General features: G+C 39.8%; 1 protein-coding gene across 2 annotated transcripts in view; it reads left to right on the forward strand.

Moving 5' to 3' along the window:
* Positions 1–19,326, forward strand: part of DENND6A (DENN domain containing 6A) — a 90,246-nt gene that overhangs the window by 12,705 nt on the left and 58,215 nt on the right. For both annotated transcript variants that reach the window (XM_008070044.2, XM_021718212.1), the window contains exons 2-3: positions 14,133–14,171; positions 14,274–14,316. In XM_008070044.2, coding sequence (XP_008068235.1) covers positions 14,133–14,171; positions 14,274–14,316 — 82 coding nt within the window. The remainder of the gene's footprint in view (positions 1–14,132; positions 14,172–14,273; positions 14,317–19,326) is intronic.

The following is a 19,326-nucleotide window of genomic DNA, read 5'->3' on the forward strand; positions in this document are numbered from 1 at the left end:
ACTGCACTCCAGTCTGGGTGACAGAGTGAGACTCTAACTCAAAAAAAAAAAAAAAATTAGTCGTGTATGGTGGCATATACCTTTAGTTTCAGCTACAGGCTGAGGCAGAAGGATCCTCTGAGCCCAGGAGGTTGAGGCTGTGACCATGCCACTGTATTCCAGCCTGGCTGACAGAGTGAAACCCTGACTAAAAAAAAAAATTATTCAGGAATTTTTTTTTTTAAGACATAGGATCTCGCTGTGTCACCCATGCTGGAGTATGGTGGCATGATCCTAGCTCACTGCATCCTAGAACTCCTGGGCTCAAGCTGTTCTCCCAGCTCAGTTTCCCTAGTAGCTGAGACTACAGGTACAGGCCACCATGCCCAACTAATTTTTTTTTTTTTTATTTCTTGTAGAGATGGAGTCTCTGCATGTTGCTCTGGTTGAGCAACTTCCTTAGTTTAGTCCACAGTCTCCTACATAGTCCTCTCTCTCCTGCCTCTTCAGGCTCACCCTGCCCTGCCCTTCTCCTGGTCCGCTGGGCTTTAAGCTCTGTCCACCAAGAGGGACAACTACATCAGTGAGCAATAATGGATCATTCATGTGGAAGGTACACATCCAATTGAGACCAAAACCCTGGTTTTGGTACCAGTACTGTACTTTGCATTGTGCCCACTGCCTCTCAGAATTTGAAGATGCAGAGCTATATTCATTTATTTTTGTCCAAGGTCAAGGTGAGTAAATATGAACTGTAAACTTAAAAAAAAAAATTAAATGGAGAAGAGATGATAGGAAGATGCTGAAGATTTAGGTTAGGATGATGGAATGAGAAGTAACAGCAACAATGAAAGAAGGCAAAATGCTAATATTGTGTCTGTTGCCTTCTGTGAGGGCAGGTGGAAATATATACTTTACTGTGTCTTAGAAGATAGAAGGATGAAAAAATAGGATCTCTGTGTGTGGTAACCATACTGGTGCATCCTATTTTCAAATATTGTCTTGTCTTCCTACAAACCATCTGTATCAGTGTGCTGAGGCTACTATAACAAAATACCATAGATGGGGTGACTTAAACAACAGACATTTATTTCTGTTAGTTGTGGAGGCTGGGAGGTCCAAAATCAAGATGATGGCCAATTTTATCCCCAGTGAAAATCCTCCTCCTGGCTTGCAGACAGCTGTGTTTTTGCTATGTCTATACAAGATGAGAGAAAGAGACCTCTCTTGTGTTTCTTCTTATAAAGGTACTAATCCCATGATGTAGGCTCTACCTCTTGATCTAATTACCTTCTAAAGGCCCCATCTTCAAATACTATCATGTTGGGGATTAGGGCTTCAACACATGGATTTGCGGGGTGGGGGTGGGGGGACACAGTTCAGTCCACAGCACCATCCAAATGGATGAGATACTTCTGGATTTGAACCCTAGACTGTATTTCTTATCCTCAGATTGCCTGAGAAAATCTAATCTTAAACTATTTTCATCTTCTTTTTAGAAACCAACCACCATTTTATGCCCCCTCTTAGGTGAATTCAGTGTGTGAGGTGTTCTTTATGAGTCTTGAAGACTATACCTCTCAGAAGAAAACAATAGCTATATGTCAAGGCATTTATGTGTTGGGAGAATCTCCTATTTATTTTTAATTAGCTGAAAAGGTTTCCTTGTTAAAATTAAAACATCAAATAGATACTCTATTTATTTATTTTTGAGTTAGAGTCTCACTCTGTCGTCTAGACTGGAGTGCAGTGGCATACTCACAGCCACCATAGCCTCGATCTGCTAGGCTCGGATGATCCTTCCTTCTCAGCCTTCCAAGCAGCTAGATCTATAGGTATGCATCACCTCGCGTGGCTAATTTTTTGATTTATTGTAGAGATGAGGTCTCACTTAGTTGACCAGGCGGGTCTTAAACCTACGGGCTCAGGCAATCCTCTTACCTTGGCCTCCCTAAGTGCTGGGATTATAGGCATGAGCCACTGTGCCCAGCCAAATAGATACTCTGTAAGACTGTGTTTATCCTGGAAAAAATACCAGGGGAAATGATTCTATGACTGCCAAAAGAACTTGATATTTTGTTTCTGTGAATTATGATGAAAGTCCTTTCCTTTTAGAAGTTATTTCCTTTAGGAATGGCTAAATGAGATATGTTGGACTGGTCTAATAAGTTATTATAACAAATGACTGATTCTGACAAAAATGACTGAATAGTTCAACATTTACGTGGTTAGAATTTTTTTTTTTTTTTTAATTGGAATCTCATGCTGTTGTCCAGGCGATACTGCAGTGGCATGCTCATGGCCACCACAGCCTCCACGTGCTAGGCTCTGGTGATGCTTCTGCCTCAGCTTTCCGAGTAGCTGGAACCACAGGCATGTGCCACCATGCCCGACTGATTTTTTGGTTTATTGTTGAGACAAAGTCTCACCATGTTGCTCAGACTGTTCTTGAACCCCTGAGCTTAGGCAGTCCTCTTGCCTCTGCCTCCCAAAGTGCTAAGATTATAGGCTTGAGTCACCATGCCCAGCTGTGTTTGAATGTTAACGATGACATAGCAATTTAAAAAGAGTAGAATACAATTGACCCATATCAAATGCCTTTATTTAGGAACCAAGAAGGATTTTAGCTGGTAGGGGAAAGAGTCAAACTTCCCATAAATGCAATCCAGTACAAAGCCAGGAAGAATGTTTGAGGTCTAATTAATTAAGACTTAGCAGTACCTTCTGCCATCAAGGAAAAAAGTCAACCATGATTCTTTCTGTTAAAAGTGACAGGAGGCCGGGCATGGGAAGATTGCTTGATTCCAGGAGTTCAAGACCAACCTGGGCAACACAGTAAGACCTCATCTCTACAAAAAATAAAAAAAGTTAGCTGGGTATGGTGGCATGCGTCTGTAGTCCTGACTGGAAGATTGTTTGAATCCATGAGTTCAAGACCAGCATGGGCAACATAGCAAGACCTCATCTCTACAAAAAATTGAAAAAATTAGCTGGGTGTGGTAGCATACATCTGTAGTCCTGGCTACAGGGAGTCTGAGGCAGGAAGGTCGCCTGACTCCAGGAGGTCAATTCTGTGGTGAACCATGATCGTGCCACTGCACTCTAGCCTAGGTGATAGAGTGAGACCCTGACTCAAAAAAAAAAAAGTAAAGTAATAATTAACTTAGTCCAAACTGATATAAGAAAAAAGTTTTTATTGATTCATGTTATTACAAAGTTTGTAGGTGAGCCTAATTCAAGGCATGACTGAATTTAGAATTTAAGTAATGTTTTAGGACTTGGTTTCTTTCTGTCTTTCTGCTCTGTCCTTTCCTGTAGAGGATTGATTAAAGTGATTTGAAATGTGAATAGCAAGTGGGAAGAGTTATTAAAAGATAACAGTGGAGCATTACATATGAATGGGAAATAGGTTTTCTGTTTGTTTAGAACAAATAGTGTTGGGAAAGTTGGCAATTTGAAAAAATTTTAGCTCTAGCTCAGAATTAAAGACAAATCCCACAAAATATTTGAAGAAAATATGCAAAAACTTAATTCATTGTTGTTTTCTAAATTTCCATCATTCTCTGACATGACATGTGCTGTTACTTAATATTTTTCTTTAATCGGACTTTCATACCCCTTTCTCCTGTTTTTACTTAGCTATAGCTTAAGCATTTGTATCCATGCTATCTTGATTTAGAGTGTTAGTTTTTCCTCTATACATTAAAATAAGTATAGTACATATAGCTGTTAAAATTTAGAAAGATCTATGTGCCGTGTAATATCTCCATGGCATGTGTGCCATGCTTTAGGAAACAAGAATTTAACCAATACGAGATTAGGGAAGGACTTTCTAACAGTAACAGCAGGAAGAGAAATCACAAAGTAAAAAGTGTACTTTGAACTACATAGGGATTTAAAGTTTCTTACTAGAAAAATACCTAAACTGCAAACTATTTCCTGGGAATTTGAAAAGTTTGCAGACTTTTGAGTCATAGTGCCTGGTATACAGGGAAGACTAAATGTGTGTGTGTGTGTGTGTGTGTGTGTGTGTGTGTGTGTGTGTGTGTGTGTGTGTGTGTGTGTGTGTTTTGAGCCCTGACTCTACCTCAGATGGCTTCCTAGCACCACAAGGTATCCTTTAAGGCAGGGGTCCCCAACCCCCAGGCCACAAAGCAGTACTGGTCAGTGGCCTGTTAGGAACTAGAGCGCACAGCCAGAGGTGAGCAGTAGGGAAGCGGTCTCTATCTGTATTTACAGCTTCTCCCTATTGCTCGCATTACCACCTGAGCTCCACTTCCTGTCAGATCAGCACCGAAAAGCTTGCTTCCATTTCCAACATCCTATCTTTGTGAAGCAGGGTTTTCTGTGGTGACAGCAACCAAAATGAGATTACGGAGTAGACTGGACATAAGCAAAACATTTTGGGTGTCGCTGTCTCCCATCACTCCCAGATGGGACCATCTAGTTGCAGGAAAACAAGATCAGGGGTCCCACTGATTCTGCATTATGGTGCATTGTATAATTATTTTATTGTATGTTGCAATTTAATAATAATAGAAATAAAGTGCACAATAAATGCAATGCACTTGAATCATGCTGAAACCATCCCCCTGCTCCCACCCTGTCTGTGGAAAAATTGTCTTCCACAAAACTGGTCTGTGGTGACAAAAAGGTTGGGAACCACTGCTTTAAGGGACTGCTGGTGTCTTATTTGAAAATCACTGACAACAAGAGGGAGAGGCATTACTGCCAATGTACACAAGATGTCTTCTGTACATCATTAATGTATAGTGCCAGTCGAGTAGTCAAGGAGTATTGAGTACCTGCTTTTTGTTACTTTGATAAATTTATTGTTCATCTCATAAGAAGATAATATTGGTCATTACATGATGGTTGGTTGGCCTACAGAGTGGATGCCCTTGGGTTTGGTGTTTACTAGTGTTTGTTCTGGCAGTAGTTGCTCTGACTTAGTTCTACTTTCCTTGCAGGAGCTTCCCTCATAAGGTAGCTGTGGTCACTGCGGGCACTAAACCAACCTGCCTAAGAAAATGCATAATAATTATGTAAAAGAATCAGAGGGAATTAGGATAGGCTTTATGATAGGAGATGGTCCTTGAAATTTCTTCAGCTGCAGATAACTATTTTCCCTTTTCATTTTTCTTTTACTACTTAGTAGTTAGTGATGTGTATTACTACTTGAAATCAATTGAAAACTACCTGCTGAAAGATAGATCAAGTTCTCTTTCAATTAGAGGCTTCCAAAGAAAACTCAGTAAACTTTTGAGTTTTTAGTAATTCAGTTGATACATTATTTTTGATAATTTAAGATTTTACCAATCTTTTAGAGGTAACTTTGGGTCCGATAATTGTTTTTTAGGTTTTTTTTTTTTATTCGGAGTCTCACTCTGTTGCCCAGGCTGGAGTGCAATGGCATGCTTACCGACCACTGCAGCCTCGACCTGGGTTCAGGTGATCCTTCTGCTTCAGTCTTCCAAATAGCTGGAATTATAGGCAAGCACCACCATGCCTGCTAATTTTTTGATTTATTGTAGAGACGAGGTCTCACCATGTTGCCCAGGCTGGTTCAAACCCGTGGGCTCAGGCAGTCCTCTTGCCTCTACCTCCCAAAGTGCTGGGATTACAGGTGTGAGCCACTGCTCCCAACCAAAAAAATTTTTTTTTACCTAATATGAATCCTACCCAATTCTCCTAGCTTTACCCTTATTCAATAATTATTAAAGTTTGTGAACTATTTCTTTAAAAAGTTTTAAAAATGTTTATGGATACATAATAGTTGTATATGTTTATGGGGTACATGTGAAATCTTGATACAAGCATACACTGTAATGATTAAATCAGGGTACTCGAGATATCCATCACCTGAAACACTTATTTCTTTGTGTTAGGAGCACTCCAATTCCACTGTTTTAGTTATTTTGAAATATACAATAAATCATTGTTAACCATAGTTGCCCTATTGTGCTACCAGACATTAGATCTTATTCCTTCTAATTATATTTTATACCCATTAGCCATCTTCTCTTTATCCCCCCATCCCGCTACTCTTCCCAACTTCTAGCTTCCCAGCTTCTTTTTGCCTCGTTTTACTTTCTCTTTGAACTCCCTCTCCCCTTTTTAACACTCCCACATATGAGTGAGAACATTCAATATTTGTCCTTCTGTTCCTGGCTTATTTCACTTAACATAATCCCCTCCAGATCCATCCATGTATTGTAAATGACAGAATTTCATTCTTTTTAAGCAATTTAAAAAATGATTATTAGTGAGCTTTAGAATTGAACAAAACCAGAGGATCTGCATAAGAAAGAATAGGAGATTGAGCAAGCAGAAATAAAAGCTATCCCCCATCACTGAACAGCAGAATTAAAGAAGAGGTTTTTTTTTTTTTTTTGAGTTGGAGTTTCACTCTGTCGCCCAGACTGGAGTGCAGTGGCTGCTCCCGGCCACCGCAGCCTCGACCTGCTGGGCTCCGGCAATCCTTCTGCCTCAGCCTTCCGTGTAGCCAGAATTACAGGCATGTGCTACCATGCCCGGCTGATTTTTTGATTTATTGTAAAGATGAGGTCTCACTGCCCAGGCGGGTCTCGAACTTGCGGGCTCAGGCAATCCACTCACCTCAGCCTCCCAAAGGCACGGGATTACAGGCTGAGCCACTGAGCCCGGCTAGGAAGAGGTTTTAAAAAGGGAGGGGAGGGGAGGAAAACCTACACAAATGAAGAAAAATCTACACAAATGAAGAAAAACCAAAGGAAGAATATGAGTCTCACACAGACACCTGGGAGGACAGCCATTGAGAATACAGACTTTGGAACTCAAACAATGAAGAACCCCCAGAATGACTGGTCTCAAACCACAAACCCAGATATTAATAGAATAAATAGAAATGAGGAGAGACAAGAGGAAAGAATGAAGGAGTTGATATCTGAGATAACAGCAATAAAGAATACAATGAATGAAATAAATAATAAACTTACAAGCATGGAAAGCAGAATTAACCAAGCATAAGAAAGAATCTCAGAGCTTGAGGACCAAAATATGAAACTAACCCAAACTGTTAAAAACATAGACAAGAAACTTAAAAGACAATAAAACCTCTAAGAGATGAGTGATTATATCAAGAGGCTGAGCCTAAGATTTATTGGAATCCCTGAGGCAGATAGAGAGACAGAGTGCACTGTAGAATAGGCATTCCATGAAAGTATCCAAGAAAACTTCCCTCATCTCATTAGTGATGCGACCATTCAAACACAAGCGATTCAGAGAACCCTTGTAAGACAACAAATGAGAAGATCAACTCATGGACACATAGTAATTTGCCTACGCAAAGTAGGTATGAAAGAAAAAATCTTAAAGGTAGTAAGAGAGTAAGCTCAGATAACCTACCAGGAAAGACCAGTTAGAATAGCAACAGACTTGTCTACAGAAACACTTCAGACCAGGAGAGACGGGAGCCCAATCTTCAAAGTTCTCAAAGATAAACAATTTCAACCAAGAGCTATCTACCCAGCTAAGCTAAGTTTCATCAATGATGGAGAATTAAAATCCTTCCCAGACATTCAATCCCTAAGAGTTTATGCTGCCTCCAGACCGGCTCTACATGAAATACTTAAGAAAGTATTAAACACAGAAGAAAGGAAAAAAGAACGAAAATGCCCTTCCCAAGAATTCAGGAAAAAGATTGAAAACACACATGAATCAACCCCAAAATCAAAAGAAAGTCAACAAACAGTAGCAACAACAAACTCTATAAGAACCTCATGACAAGGATAAACTCTCACATCTCAATAACTAGCCTGAATATGAATGAACTAAATGCACCACTGAAAAGACATCGAATGGCAAATTGGATAAAATATCATGATACAACAATATATTGTCTTCAAGATAGTCATCTCACCAGAAAGGACACTCACAGACTCAAAGTAAGAGGATGGAAAACAAAATTTCAGGTGAACAGAACACGAAAGCAAGAGTGGCAATCTTAATATCAGACAAAATACCCTTTAAGCTATCAAAAATTTAAAAAGATCACTACATAATGATAAAAGGTTCAATCTATCAACAGGAAATAACCATCTTAAACATATATGTACCCAACATAGGAGGACCAACTTTCATAAAGCAGCTTCTAGGTAATCTAAAAAAAGATTTATTTAGTCTAACACTATCATAGCTGGGGACTTAAATACCCCATTCACAACCCTAGACAGATCATCAAGACAAAAAAATCAACAAGAAGATTTGGAACCTCAGTGTGACACTTGACCAAATAAATGGACTTAATTGATAACTACAGAACACTCTAAACACTCAACCCAACAACCATAGAATATACATTCTACTCATCACCCCATGGAATGTACTTTAAGATCTACCACATCCTTGGCCATATATCAAGCATAGACACATTTCATAAGACTGAAATACTGCCATGCACCATCTCAGACCACAGTGAAATAAAAATAAATGTCAACACCAACAAAGTTCTCCCAAAACCCACAAAGACATGAACGCTAAACAGCATGATGCTGAACAACTCATAGGCCAACACAGAAATCAAACAGAGACCAAAAAATCCCTAGAAACAAATGAAAATGAAGAAACATCTTACCAGAATCTCTGGGATGCCATGAAAACAGTACTAAGAGGGATATTCATATCTCTACAAACACACATGAAGAAAGTGAAAAGATCACAAGTTAACAGCCAAACAAATCACCTAAGGAAGCTGGAAAATCAAGACCACCAAAACCATAACTTCAGCAGAAAAATCCAGATTACCAAAATAAAAGCCCAAATTTGGGACATAAATACATAAAAATACGTAAAAAAAAAAAAAGCAATGAAACCAAAAGCTGCTTCTTTGAAAGGATAAACAAGATTGATGGATCCCTAGGTAGACTGACCAAGAAAAAGCAAAAACCCAAATAAACACAATCAGAAAAGCAAAAGATCAAGTCACAACTGACCCTGAAGAAACACAAAAGATTATCAGAGATTGCTATGTACACCTGTATGGTAACACACTTGAAAACCTAAATGAAATGGAGGACTTTCTGACATCACGCAGGTTGAAACAAGAAGAAATTGAGACCCTGAATAGACCAACAACAGCGCAGGAAATCAACAATGTCATAAGAAAACTATCTACAGAACAACAACAACAACAAACCCTGGACCAGATGACTTTCCAGTAGAATTCCACAAAACATACAATAAAGAGTTGGTACCAATCCTGTTGTAAGTATTCCAGACAATCGAGAAAGATGAAACTCTACCCAAATCATTTTATGAAGCCAACAACACATTGATATCCAAACTGGTTAAAGATCCAGCAAAGAAAGAGAACTACAGGCCAATATCTTTACTCAACACAGATGCTAAAATTCTCAACCAGATTCTAGCAAACCAGGTCCAACAACACATCTCAAAAAACATCCACAATGACCAAGTAGACTTCATCCCTGGGATGCAGGACTGGTTCGACATTTGTAACATGCTTAAATACATCAACAGATGTGAAAGCAAAAACTACACAATTATATCATTAGATGCAGAAAAAGCTTTCGATAAAATCCAGCACTTCTTCTTGATAAAAACCCTCAAACATCTAGGCTAGATGGAACACACCTCAAAATAGTAAGAGCCATCTATGAGAAACCCACAGCCAACATACTACTAAACAGACAGAAATTGGAACCATTTCCTCTAAAAACTGGATCAAGACAAGGCTGCCCACTCTCACCCCTCCTGTTCAACATAGTATAAGATGTCCTAGCTAGAGCAATCAGAGAAGAGAAGGAAATCAGGGGTTTCCAAATAGGAAAAGAGGAAGTTAAGTTATCCCTCTTTGCAGATGACATGGTTCTATACCTTGAAAACCCAAGAGAATCAGTCAAAAACCTCCTTGTACTGATAAAGGACTTTGGCAAAATCTCAGGGTATAAAATAAATGTGCAAAAGACAGTTGCTTTCCTATACACCAACAATAAACAAACAGAACCCTAAATAAAAAGCACAGTCTCATTTACAATAGCCACAAAAAAAAGAAAGATCTTGACATCTTCCTAACCAGAGATATGAAAGACCTTTACAATGAAAACTATAAAACACTGCTCAAAGAAGTCAAAGATGAGACAAACAAATGGAAAAATATTCTATGTTCATGAATTGGAAGAATCACCATTGTTAAGATGTCCATTCTACCCAAGGCAATCTACAGATTTAACACAATACCTGTTAAAAATTACCAGCAGCATTCTTCTCGGATCCAGAAACAACATAAGAATTCATTTGGAAACTTAAATGACCATGAATAGCTAAAACAATCCTCAACAAAAAAACCCAAACCAAACAAAACAAAACAACAAAGCAGGAGAAGACTTTAAACTTTATTATAAAGCTACAATAATCAAAACAGCCTGATATTGATACAAGAACAGGCATATAGACCAATGGAACAGGATAGAGATTCCAGAAGCAAAAACTCAATTTCTCAACCAATTCATCTTCGACAGAGCCTCCACCACCAACCACTGGGGAGAGGAAAACCTATTCAGTAAATGGTGCTGGGAAAACTGACTGACCACATGCAGAAGATTAAAACAAGTCCTCTACCTATCACCATACACAAAAATCAACTCTAAATGGATCAAATACCTAAATACAAAACCTCAAACTATAAGGACCTTAGAAAACGCAGGAGGCTGGGCTCGGTGGCTCAGCCTGTAATCCCAGCACTTTGGGAGACCAAGGTGAGTGGATTGCCTGAGCCTGCGAGTTCGAGACCCGCCCAGGCAACTTAGCAAGACTTCATCTCTACAATTAAAAAAAAACCAAAAAACTAGCCGGGCATGGTAGCGCGTTCCTGTAGTTTCAGTTACTTGGAAGGCTGAGGTGGAAGGATTGCCAGAGCCCAGTAGGTGAGGCTGCATTGGCCGGGAGCAGCCACTGCACTCCAGTCTGGGCAACAGAGTGAGACTCCAATTGGAAAAAAAAAAAAAAAGAAAACACAGGAGACGCCCTTAGGGAAATTGGAACTGGCCACCAATTCCTGGTGAAAACCTCAAGTGCCCAGGTCATAAGAGATAAGATAGACAAGTGGGACCTCATCAAACTGACAAGCTTCTGCAAAGCCAAAGAAACCATTGAGAGAGTAGGGAGACAGCCCATAGCCTGGGAAAAAATATCTACCAACTGCTTAGCTGACAAAGGCCTAGCATCTAGGATCTACAAGGAACTCAAATGTGCCAAAAAGAAAAAAACAGTCCCATTACAAAGTGGGCAAAAGATATGAATAGACACTTGTCAAAAGAAGACATATGAGCAGCCAACAGATATATGAAAAAATGCTCAGCCTCACTAGTTATCAAGGAAATGCAAATTAAACCCACACTGAGATACCACCTAACTCCAGTCAGGATGACCATCATCAATAACAAAAAAAAACAACAGATGCTGGAGAGGATGAGGGGAAAAGGGAACACTTTTACACTGTTGATGGGAGTGTAAACTAGTATAGGCTCTGTGGAAAACAGTTTGGTGATTCCTAAAAGATCTAAAAATTGGCCTCCCTTAAGATCCTGCAATCCCCCTATGGGTAGTATACCTAGAGGAACTCAAATCACTCTATGAAAAAGACACCTGCACACACATGTTTATTGCAGCATTATTTACAGTAGCAAAAACATGGAACCATCCATGCTGCCCATCAAAAGAGGACTGGACAAAAAAAAATGTACATATACACAATGGCATATTACACAGCCATAAAGACAGACAAAATTATGAACTTCACAGCAACTTGGATGAACTTAGAGTCTATAATACTGAGTGATGTATCATAGAAACAAAGAACCGAGTATCACATGTTCTCATAGGCAGACCTAGAACAACTATCGTAATACTCTAAGGAAGGAATTGGTAGTAGTGGGAAACTGCCAGGTGATGGTGGGGGCGGGATTGTCAGTAGTGGGAAACTGCCAGGAACAGGGGCACACCTCATCAACAAGGGTACCTGCATAATGAACATTTGTATACCTAATATGTATTAAATTGAATTGTATCCCACATATTTAAAATAAAAAATTTAAACTAATAAATAAATAACATTATGCTAACTGAAAGAAGCCAGTGACCAAAATACTAACAGACTGCATATTTTATCATTCCATTTATATGAAATGATCAGATTAGGTAAATTTTTTTTTTTTTTTCCAGTTGGAGTCTCACTCTGTCACCCAGACTGGAGTCTAGTGGCCACTCCGGGCACTGCAGCCTCGACCTGCTGGGTTCCAGTGATCCTTCCGCCTCAGCCTTCCAAATAGCTGGAACTACAGGCGCGCACTATCACACCCGCCCAATTTTTTTGATTTATGAGCTCTCGCCAAGTTGCCCAGGCGGGTCTCGAACCCGCGGGCTCAGGTAATCCACCCACCTCAGCCTCCCAAAGCATGGGATTACAGGCTGAGCCACCGAGCCCAGCAAATTAGGCAAATTTATAGTGACTGGAAGCAGATCACTGATTGTCTTTCTGGTAGTGGAGCAATGGGAGTGGAAGGCAGGGAGGAGAGAATAAGGTGTGACTACAAAAAAATTATTGTCACTTTTATTTTTATTATTATTATTATTTTTTTTTGAGTTGGAGTCTCACTCTCTCACCCAGGCTGGAGTGCAGTGGCACACTCACGGCGGCCACCCCAGCGTTGACCTGCTGGGCTCCAGTGATCCTTCCGCCTCAGCCTTCCAAGTAGCTGGACCTACAGGCTCACTCTACCACTCCTGGCTAATTTTTCTGATTTACTGTAGAGTCGAGGTCTCACCAAGTTGTCCGGGCTGGTCGAACACACCGCCTCAGGCAATCCAATCGTCTCCACTTCCTAAAGTGCTGGGATTACAGGCTGAGCCACCGAGCCTGGCCATCATTTTTATTTTTGAGCAGCCTAGGCAATGTAGTGAGACCTTGTCTCTATACAGAAATTAAAAAATGAACTGATTATGGTGGTGCACGCTTGTTATCCCAGCTATTGAGGAGGCTGAGGTGGAAAGATCACCTGAACCCAGTAGGTTGAGGTTGTGGTGTACTGTAATCATGTCACTGCCCTCCAGGCTAGGCTACAGAGGGAGACCCCAGTTCAAAAACAAAACAAACAAACTAAAGAAATATATAAAGCCGACTAGCTGGCCTTTGGACCAGCTTCTTTCTTTTTTATGGCTCAGTGGCTCAGCCTGTAATCCCGTGCCTTGGGAGGCTGAGGTGAGTGGATTGCCTGAGCCCTCACGTTTGAGACCCGCCTGGGCAACTTAGTGAGACCTCATCTCTACAATAAGTCAAAAATTAGCCGGGCGTGGTAGTGCGCGCCTGTAGTTCTAGTTACTTGGAAGGCTGAGGCAGAAGGATCATTGGAGCCCAGCAGGTCGAGGCTGCGGTGGCTGGGAGTAGCCGCTGCATTCCAGTCTGGGTGACAGAGTGAGACTCCAACTCAAAAAATATATATATATACATACATACATATATATATATATATATATACACATACATACATATATGCATATATATATATAATTTAACGTTTTTTTTTTTCTTTTTTAGAAAGCCAGTCAAATTTAGCAGTAAGCAGTGGGGAGTTATATGCCAACTTTAGAGATACTAATCTTTTTTGTTGGTTTTTTGAGTCGTGGTCTCACTCTGTTGCCCAGACTAGAGTGCAGTGACACACTCATGGCCACCACAGCCTTTATCTACTGGGCTCAGGGGATCCTTCTGCCTTACTCTTTCAAGTAGCTGGAACTATAGGCATGCGCTACCACACCTGGCTAGTTTTTTGATTTACCTTCTTGCCTCCTCCTCCCAAAGTGCTACAATTACAGGCATGAGCCACCGTGCCTGGCAACACTAATATAATAAGTTCTAATAACCCACTTCCTTTGGGCCAGCTTCTTTCTTTTTTATGGCTGAATAATCTATTGTGTTTTTGTGCCACACTTCCTTTATCCATTTACCTGTGAACTCTTTTTTTTTTTCTCAATGCAACCACCTGTCAATGTCTATAAACTGTTCTTAAAGGTATTTGACAATTGCCAACTAGTATTTTAGAAATCCTTATTAATGTTTTTAATATATTTAACACAATCTAACTCTTTTTTTCTAGGTAATTTATCCTCAACATTCCAAACTTACTGATAAAGAAGTAAGTAAACCTATTGCTCTGTATAGTCTATTTTATTTCTGTTTGTTTTTTATTGGTTATGTGTGTGTGTCCAGCATATATAGCTTTTGTTTTCTTTTTCAGAAAACCAATATTTGCTATTTGTCTTTTCCAGATTCAAATTCAGGTAACTATTTTTCATGTGGTGTTTCTGTCACATTGCTTATTAAGAATACTGGTTATACTTTTAGTGCTTTAAAATTGATTGAAATAGCATATTATAATGCAAACACAATTTCAGCCAACAGATCAGTGATTTTGATTTCTAGTTTAATGATACCTAGTCATGCCACTGTTGATTTCAGCTGGTTCAACTTTTAAAATAATCGTTATGGTGTGATGAGGTAAGCCACCTGGGAACATTAAATAATTGAAATAGTGAAGAGATTGAAAATCAGTGACATTGGTGTGTTTAGGATTTATGCAGTTTGTAATTCATGTAGTGTGTAGTTTACTTGTAGTTCAGAGTTTGAGAGCTTGCCAGGAACTCTGCAAAAGCAATGAGTATGAAAAAAAAAAATCAGGGTAAATCCAGTTAGGAAGCAGGGTCATCAATTATTTGCAATGGTTTATATGGGTTAATAGATGTAAAGCACTTGGAATAGTGCTTGGTGTATAGAAAAACCATAAAAGTTGTGCTTATGGTTAAGCTTGGTTTTGCTTATCTTTTTCAAACTCTCCTTTTGTGTGGTCCTAATCGTTGACATCTTTCAGGTTACTGCTCTTGTGTTTCACTTTCAAAACAATTTTTTTGTCTTATAGTGATCAGAACATTTAGCTTAGGCCACACACAGTTATAACCTTATAAAGCAGAGACACTCCAGTTCTCTTTCCTTTTGTGGTTACATCTAATATCCTGTTAATTTAGTTCAGTTAATCTGATTGGGAAGATTTGACATTAAATTTTTTTTTAATTTAGCATTTTCTCCTTTCTGTAGAAATGCATTCAGAGGGTTTTCCCTGTGCATTTAGAACTCGTCTTTGGTGAAATATGTGAAAGAAAAGTGATATTTTGGTAAATTAGATATTATTGCCAGAGATTCCAGTAGGGTTTATGTTCAGATTGAGATTATTTAAATATTTTAGTGGTTTTTTTTGCCTATTAATAAAATAATGATAAAGGTGTCTTGTAGAATCTATCCTCATTTCAGTTAACAATTTTCCTAGCAAAATCTGTACATACAGTTCTGACTATATTGGATTGGATTGGGTTTCCAGGACTCAGGATAAACCAGTTGGATTGTAAATTGGAGTCCATGTGAATTGTACTGCATACTCCTCTCTTTCAGACCATAGCTGGTTGTCATGGCTCTCTCTCTTTTTCACCTCTCTACACTGAGCATGAAGGGGATCAGAATTTGCCATCCCCAAATATACCACTTTGGCATAAGAATTATTTTGAGGGGAAGGCAATTGAGAAGCAGCAGATGCAAAAAGAGCCCTTTACTGTCCCCCTATATGCCTAAAAGCAGGACATAAATTTCTCTTTGTGGAGGTGTCCTCCCTCCATTTTTTGTACCAGGAAGAGGAGGACACTTCTGAATCACCAGAGAAGACTATTATCCCTGGAGATGGTACCAACTTTAGTTTGCACAAGTAAACCTTACTAAAATAACTCTTATCTTAGTTTCCCCCATGTATTTGTTTATTTTATTTTAAGTTTTTTCTTTCCCCTGAAAATGTTATACAAGCCAATTCCCCATGTATTTGCTTTCCTAAAATTTATATCCATAGAAGCCCAAATCTTTTTTCCTGTGTCTAATCACTTATCTGCAGTTTATCACTGTATATAAACTCCTGCATCTAACTGTCTCTTTGGGTTTTTACTTTTTTTTTTCCCTGTGAATGCTTGATACACATGTGAACCAACTCTTTTCTCTTGTTAAACTGTTTCTTGTCAATTGTTTTTGTTTGTTTTGTTTTGTTTTTGATTCGGAGTCTCACTCTGTTGCCCAGGCTGGAGTGCAGTGTCATGCTCACAGCCACCGCAACCTCGACCTGCTGGGCTCAGGCGATCCTTCTGCCTGAGCATTCCAGGTAGCTGGAACTACAGGCATGTGCCACCACGCCCCACTAATTTTTTTTTTTTTATTGTTGAAACGAGGTCTTGCCATGTTGCTTAGGCTGTTCTCAAACCAGTGGGCTCAGGCAATCCTCTCCCTCTGCCTTTCAAAGTGCTGGGATTACAGGCGGGAGCCACTGCACCCGGCTTCTTTTCAGTTTAATTTATAGATTCCAGTCATTGAAACTAAGAGCGTAGAGGAAAAGTCTCCTCTCAACCCGACCTAAACATCAAGGCTAAGAAGTTAATTCTGTGGCCTTTGTTTTATTTTGTTTTGTTTGTTTGTTTGTTTGAATTGGGATCTCACTCTGCCACCCAGGCTAGAGTGTAATAGCACAGTCATGGCTCACCACAGCCCCAATCTCCTGGACTTAAGAGATCCTTTGGCCTCATTCTTCTGAGTATCTGGGATGACAGGCATACATCACCAATTTTTTGATTTTTTTGTTGAGATCAGGTCTCACTGTGTTGCCTAGGCTAGTCTTGAACTCCTGGGCTCAAGTAATTCTCCCACTTCAGCCTCCCAAAATACTGGGATTATAGGTGTGAGCCACTGTGCCCAGGTTATTTTGTTTGTCTGTTTGTTTTTATTTTTGTTTTTTGAGACAGGGTTTCACACTGTCTCCTCGACTGGAGTGTAGTGGTGTGATCTCAGCTCATTGCACTTTAACCTCCTGGACTTAAGTGATCCTACCATCTCAACTTCCCGAGTAGCTGGTACTACAGGTGCACACCACTACACTTGGTTAATTTTGAAATTTTTTTGTAGAGAATGAGGTCTTATTGTGTTGCCCTGACTGGTCTTGAACTCCTGGGTGCAAGCAGTCCTCCTACCTTTGCCTCTCAAAGTGTTGGGATTATAGGCATGAGCCACCATGTCCAGCCTTCTGTGGTGTTTAGACAGCCTTTTTATTTATTTATTTATTTTTAATTTTAAAGATGTAAGGTACAATTCAGGGTTAGTTACATAAGTCGTCATTGTACAGGTAAAATTTGGGTACCCTTATTGATGTTATGTGCCCCTCCCTTCCCTGGCAGTGTCTCACTACTGCCAATCCCTTTCTTATAGTATTATGATAACTGTTCAGTGTCCATGTAGTACTCAGATCTTTGTTTCTGTGATAAATCACTGAGTATTATAGACTCTGATTTCATCAAGTTACTGTGAAGTTCATAATTTTGTGCCTTTATGGCTGTATAATATTCATCATGTAAATGTACCACATTTTCTTTATCCAGTTCACTTTCAGTGGGCAGCATGGTTGATTCCATGTTTTTGCTATTGTGAATAATTCTGCAATAAACATGTGTGTGCAGATATCTTTTTTATAGAGTGATTTGAGTTCCTCTGGGTATATTCCCAGAAGGGGGGTTGCTGGGTCATATGGGAGGTTAATTTTTTAGACCTTTTAGAAATTGCCACACTGTTTTCCCCAGAGGTTGTACTAATTTACACTCCCATCAACAGTGTAGAAGTTTTCCCTTTTTCCCACGTCCTCTCCAACATCTGTTGTTTTTTGAGTTGTTGATGGCCATCCTCACTGGAGTTAGGTGGTATCTCAGTGTGGTTTTAATTTGTATTTCTTTGATAATTAGTGAGGCTGAGCATTTTTTTCATGTATCTGTTGGCTGCTCGTATGTCTTCTTCTGAGAAATGTGTATTCGTATCTTTTGCCCTTTTTTTTTTTTTTTTTGAGTTGGAGTCTCACTCTGTCGCCCAGACGAGTGCAGTGGCCGCTCCCGGCCACCACAGCCTCGACCTGCTGGACCCCGGCGATCCTTCCGCCTCAGCCTTCCGAGTAGCCAGAATTACAGGCATGTGCTACCACACCCGGCTGATTTTTTGATTTATTGTAGAGATGAGTTCTCGCGGCCAAGGCGGGTCTTGAACCCGCGGGCTCAGGCAATCCACTCACCTCAGCCTCCCAAAGGCGCGGGATTACAGGCTGAGCCACCGAGCCCGGCTTGCCCATTTTTTTTAATAGGGTTGTTTGTTTTTTCCTTTTGGCATGTTTGAGTTCCTTGTAGACCCTGGATGTTAGACCTTTGTCAGGTTTATAGTTGGCAAATATTTTCTTCCATTCGGTGGGCTGTCTCTCCATTTTCCTGATGGTTTCCATTGCTTTGCAGAAGATTTTCAGTATGGTAAGGTTCCATTTGACTTATCTTTTATGGCATTCGCTTTTGGAAAGTTGATCAGGAATTGGTTCCTATTCCAGTTTTCATAAGTGTGTTTCCTATATTTTCTTCTAGGATACTTATAGTTTGAGGTTTTACACTTAGGTTATGGATAAGTAACAAGAGTTTGTTGTGGACTGGCATCAATCCATGGAATACACTTTGAGAAGCTCTGGTCTAAATTACTACTTCCTAGCAATCCAACCACCCTAATCACAGGGAGAGTGACTACATAAGGCCAAGGGAGGGGGCTCTTGAAGTTTTATGTTTTGCCTTCTTAGTCTTATATATTTTGATCCTCTCTATAGTTGTGTTTATGCTACTATAGAAATAATATTTTAAAATTATCTCTTGCTTTCAGAAGAATATTCAAGCTTTTTTTTTTCAAATATTTAAGTGATATTTTTGGTATGGGACGATAGCTTCTGTCTACCTTTAGCTTTGCATTCTCTGAGTTACACAGGTAAAGGAAGCTTTTATGAAATACTCTGTACCTTTGATAATTTTAACATGAGAGGAGATCTCTTCCTGCCATTCCACATTACATTTATGTAGGAGGAGCCATGAGTAAATGAACTGACTTCTTATCTTGAATGAACTGTATGGCACAGAGGCTAGTGAGTTCACGAACTTTGTGATCCAAGAGACCTTTTTCAAAGGGGCTTTTGTTTTTTGAATGAGGAAAAGAAGTTTCAACCTCTGCTTCAATTGGCAGTGAAATGGCATTTTAAAAAATAGCTTTATTGAGCCGGGCTCGGTGGCTCAGCCTGTAATCCCGTGCCTTTGGGAGGCTGAGGTGAGTGGATTGCCTGAGCCCACGGGTTCGAGACCCGCCTGGGCAGCGAGACCTCATCTCTACAATTAAAAAAAAAAAAAAAAAAAATCAGCCGAGCATGG

Source organism: Carlito syrichta, unplaced genomic scaffold (assembly GCF_000164805.1).
Source record: "Carlito syrichta isolate Samal-C Ts95f unplaced genomic scaffold, Tarsius_syrichta-2.0.1 Scaffold111536, whole genome shotgun sequence".
Taxonomy (NCBI): Eukaryota; Metazoa; Chordata; class Mammalia; order Primates; family Tarsiidae; genus Carlito; species Carlito syrichta.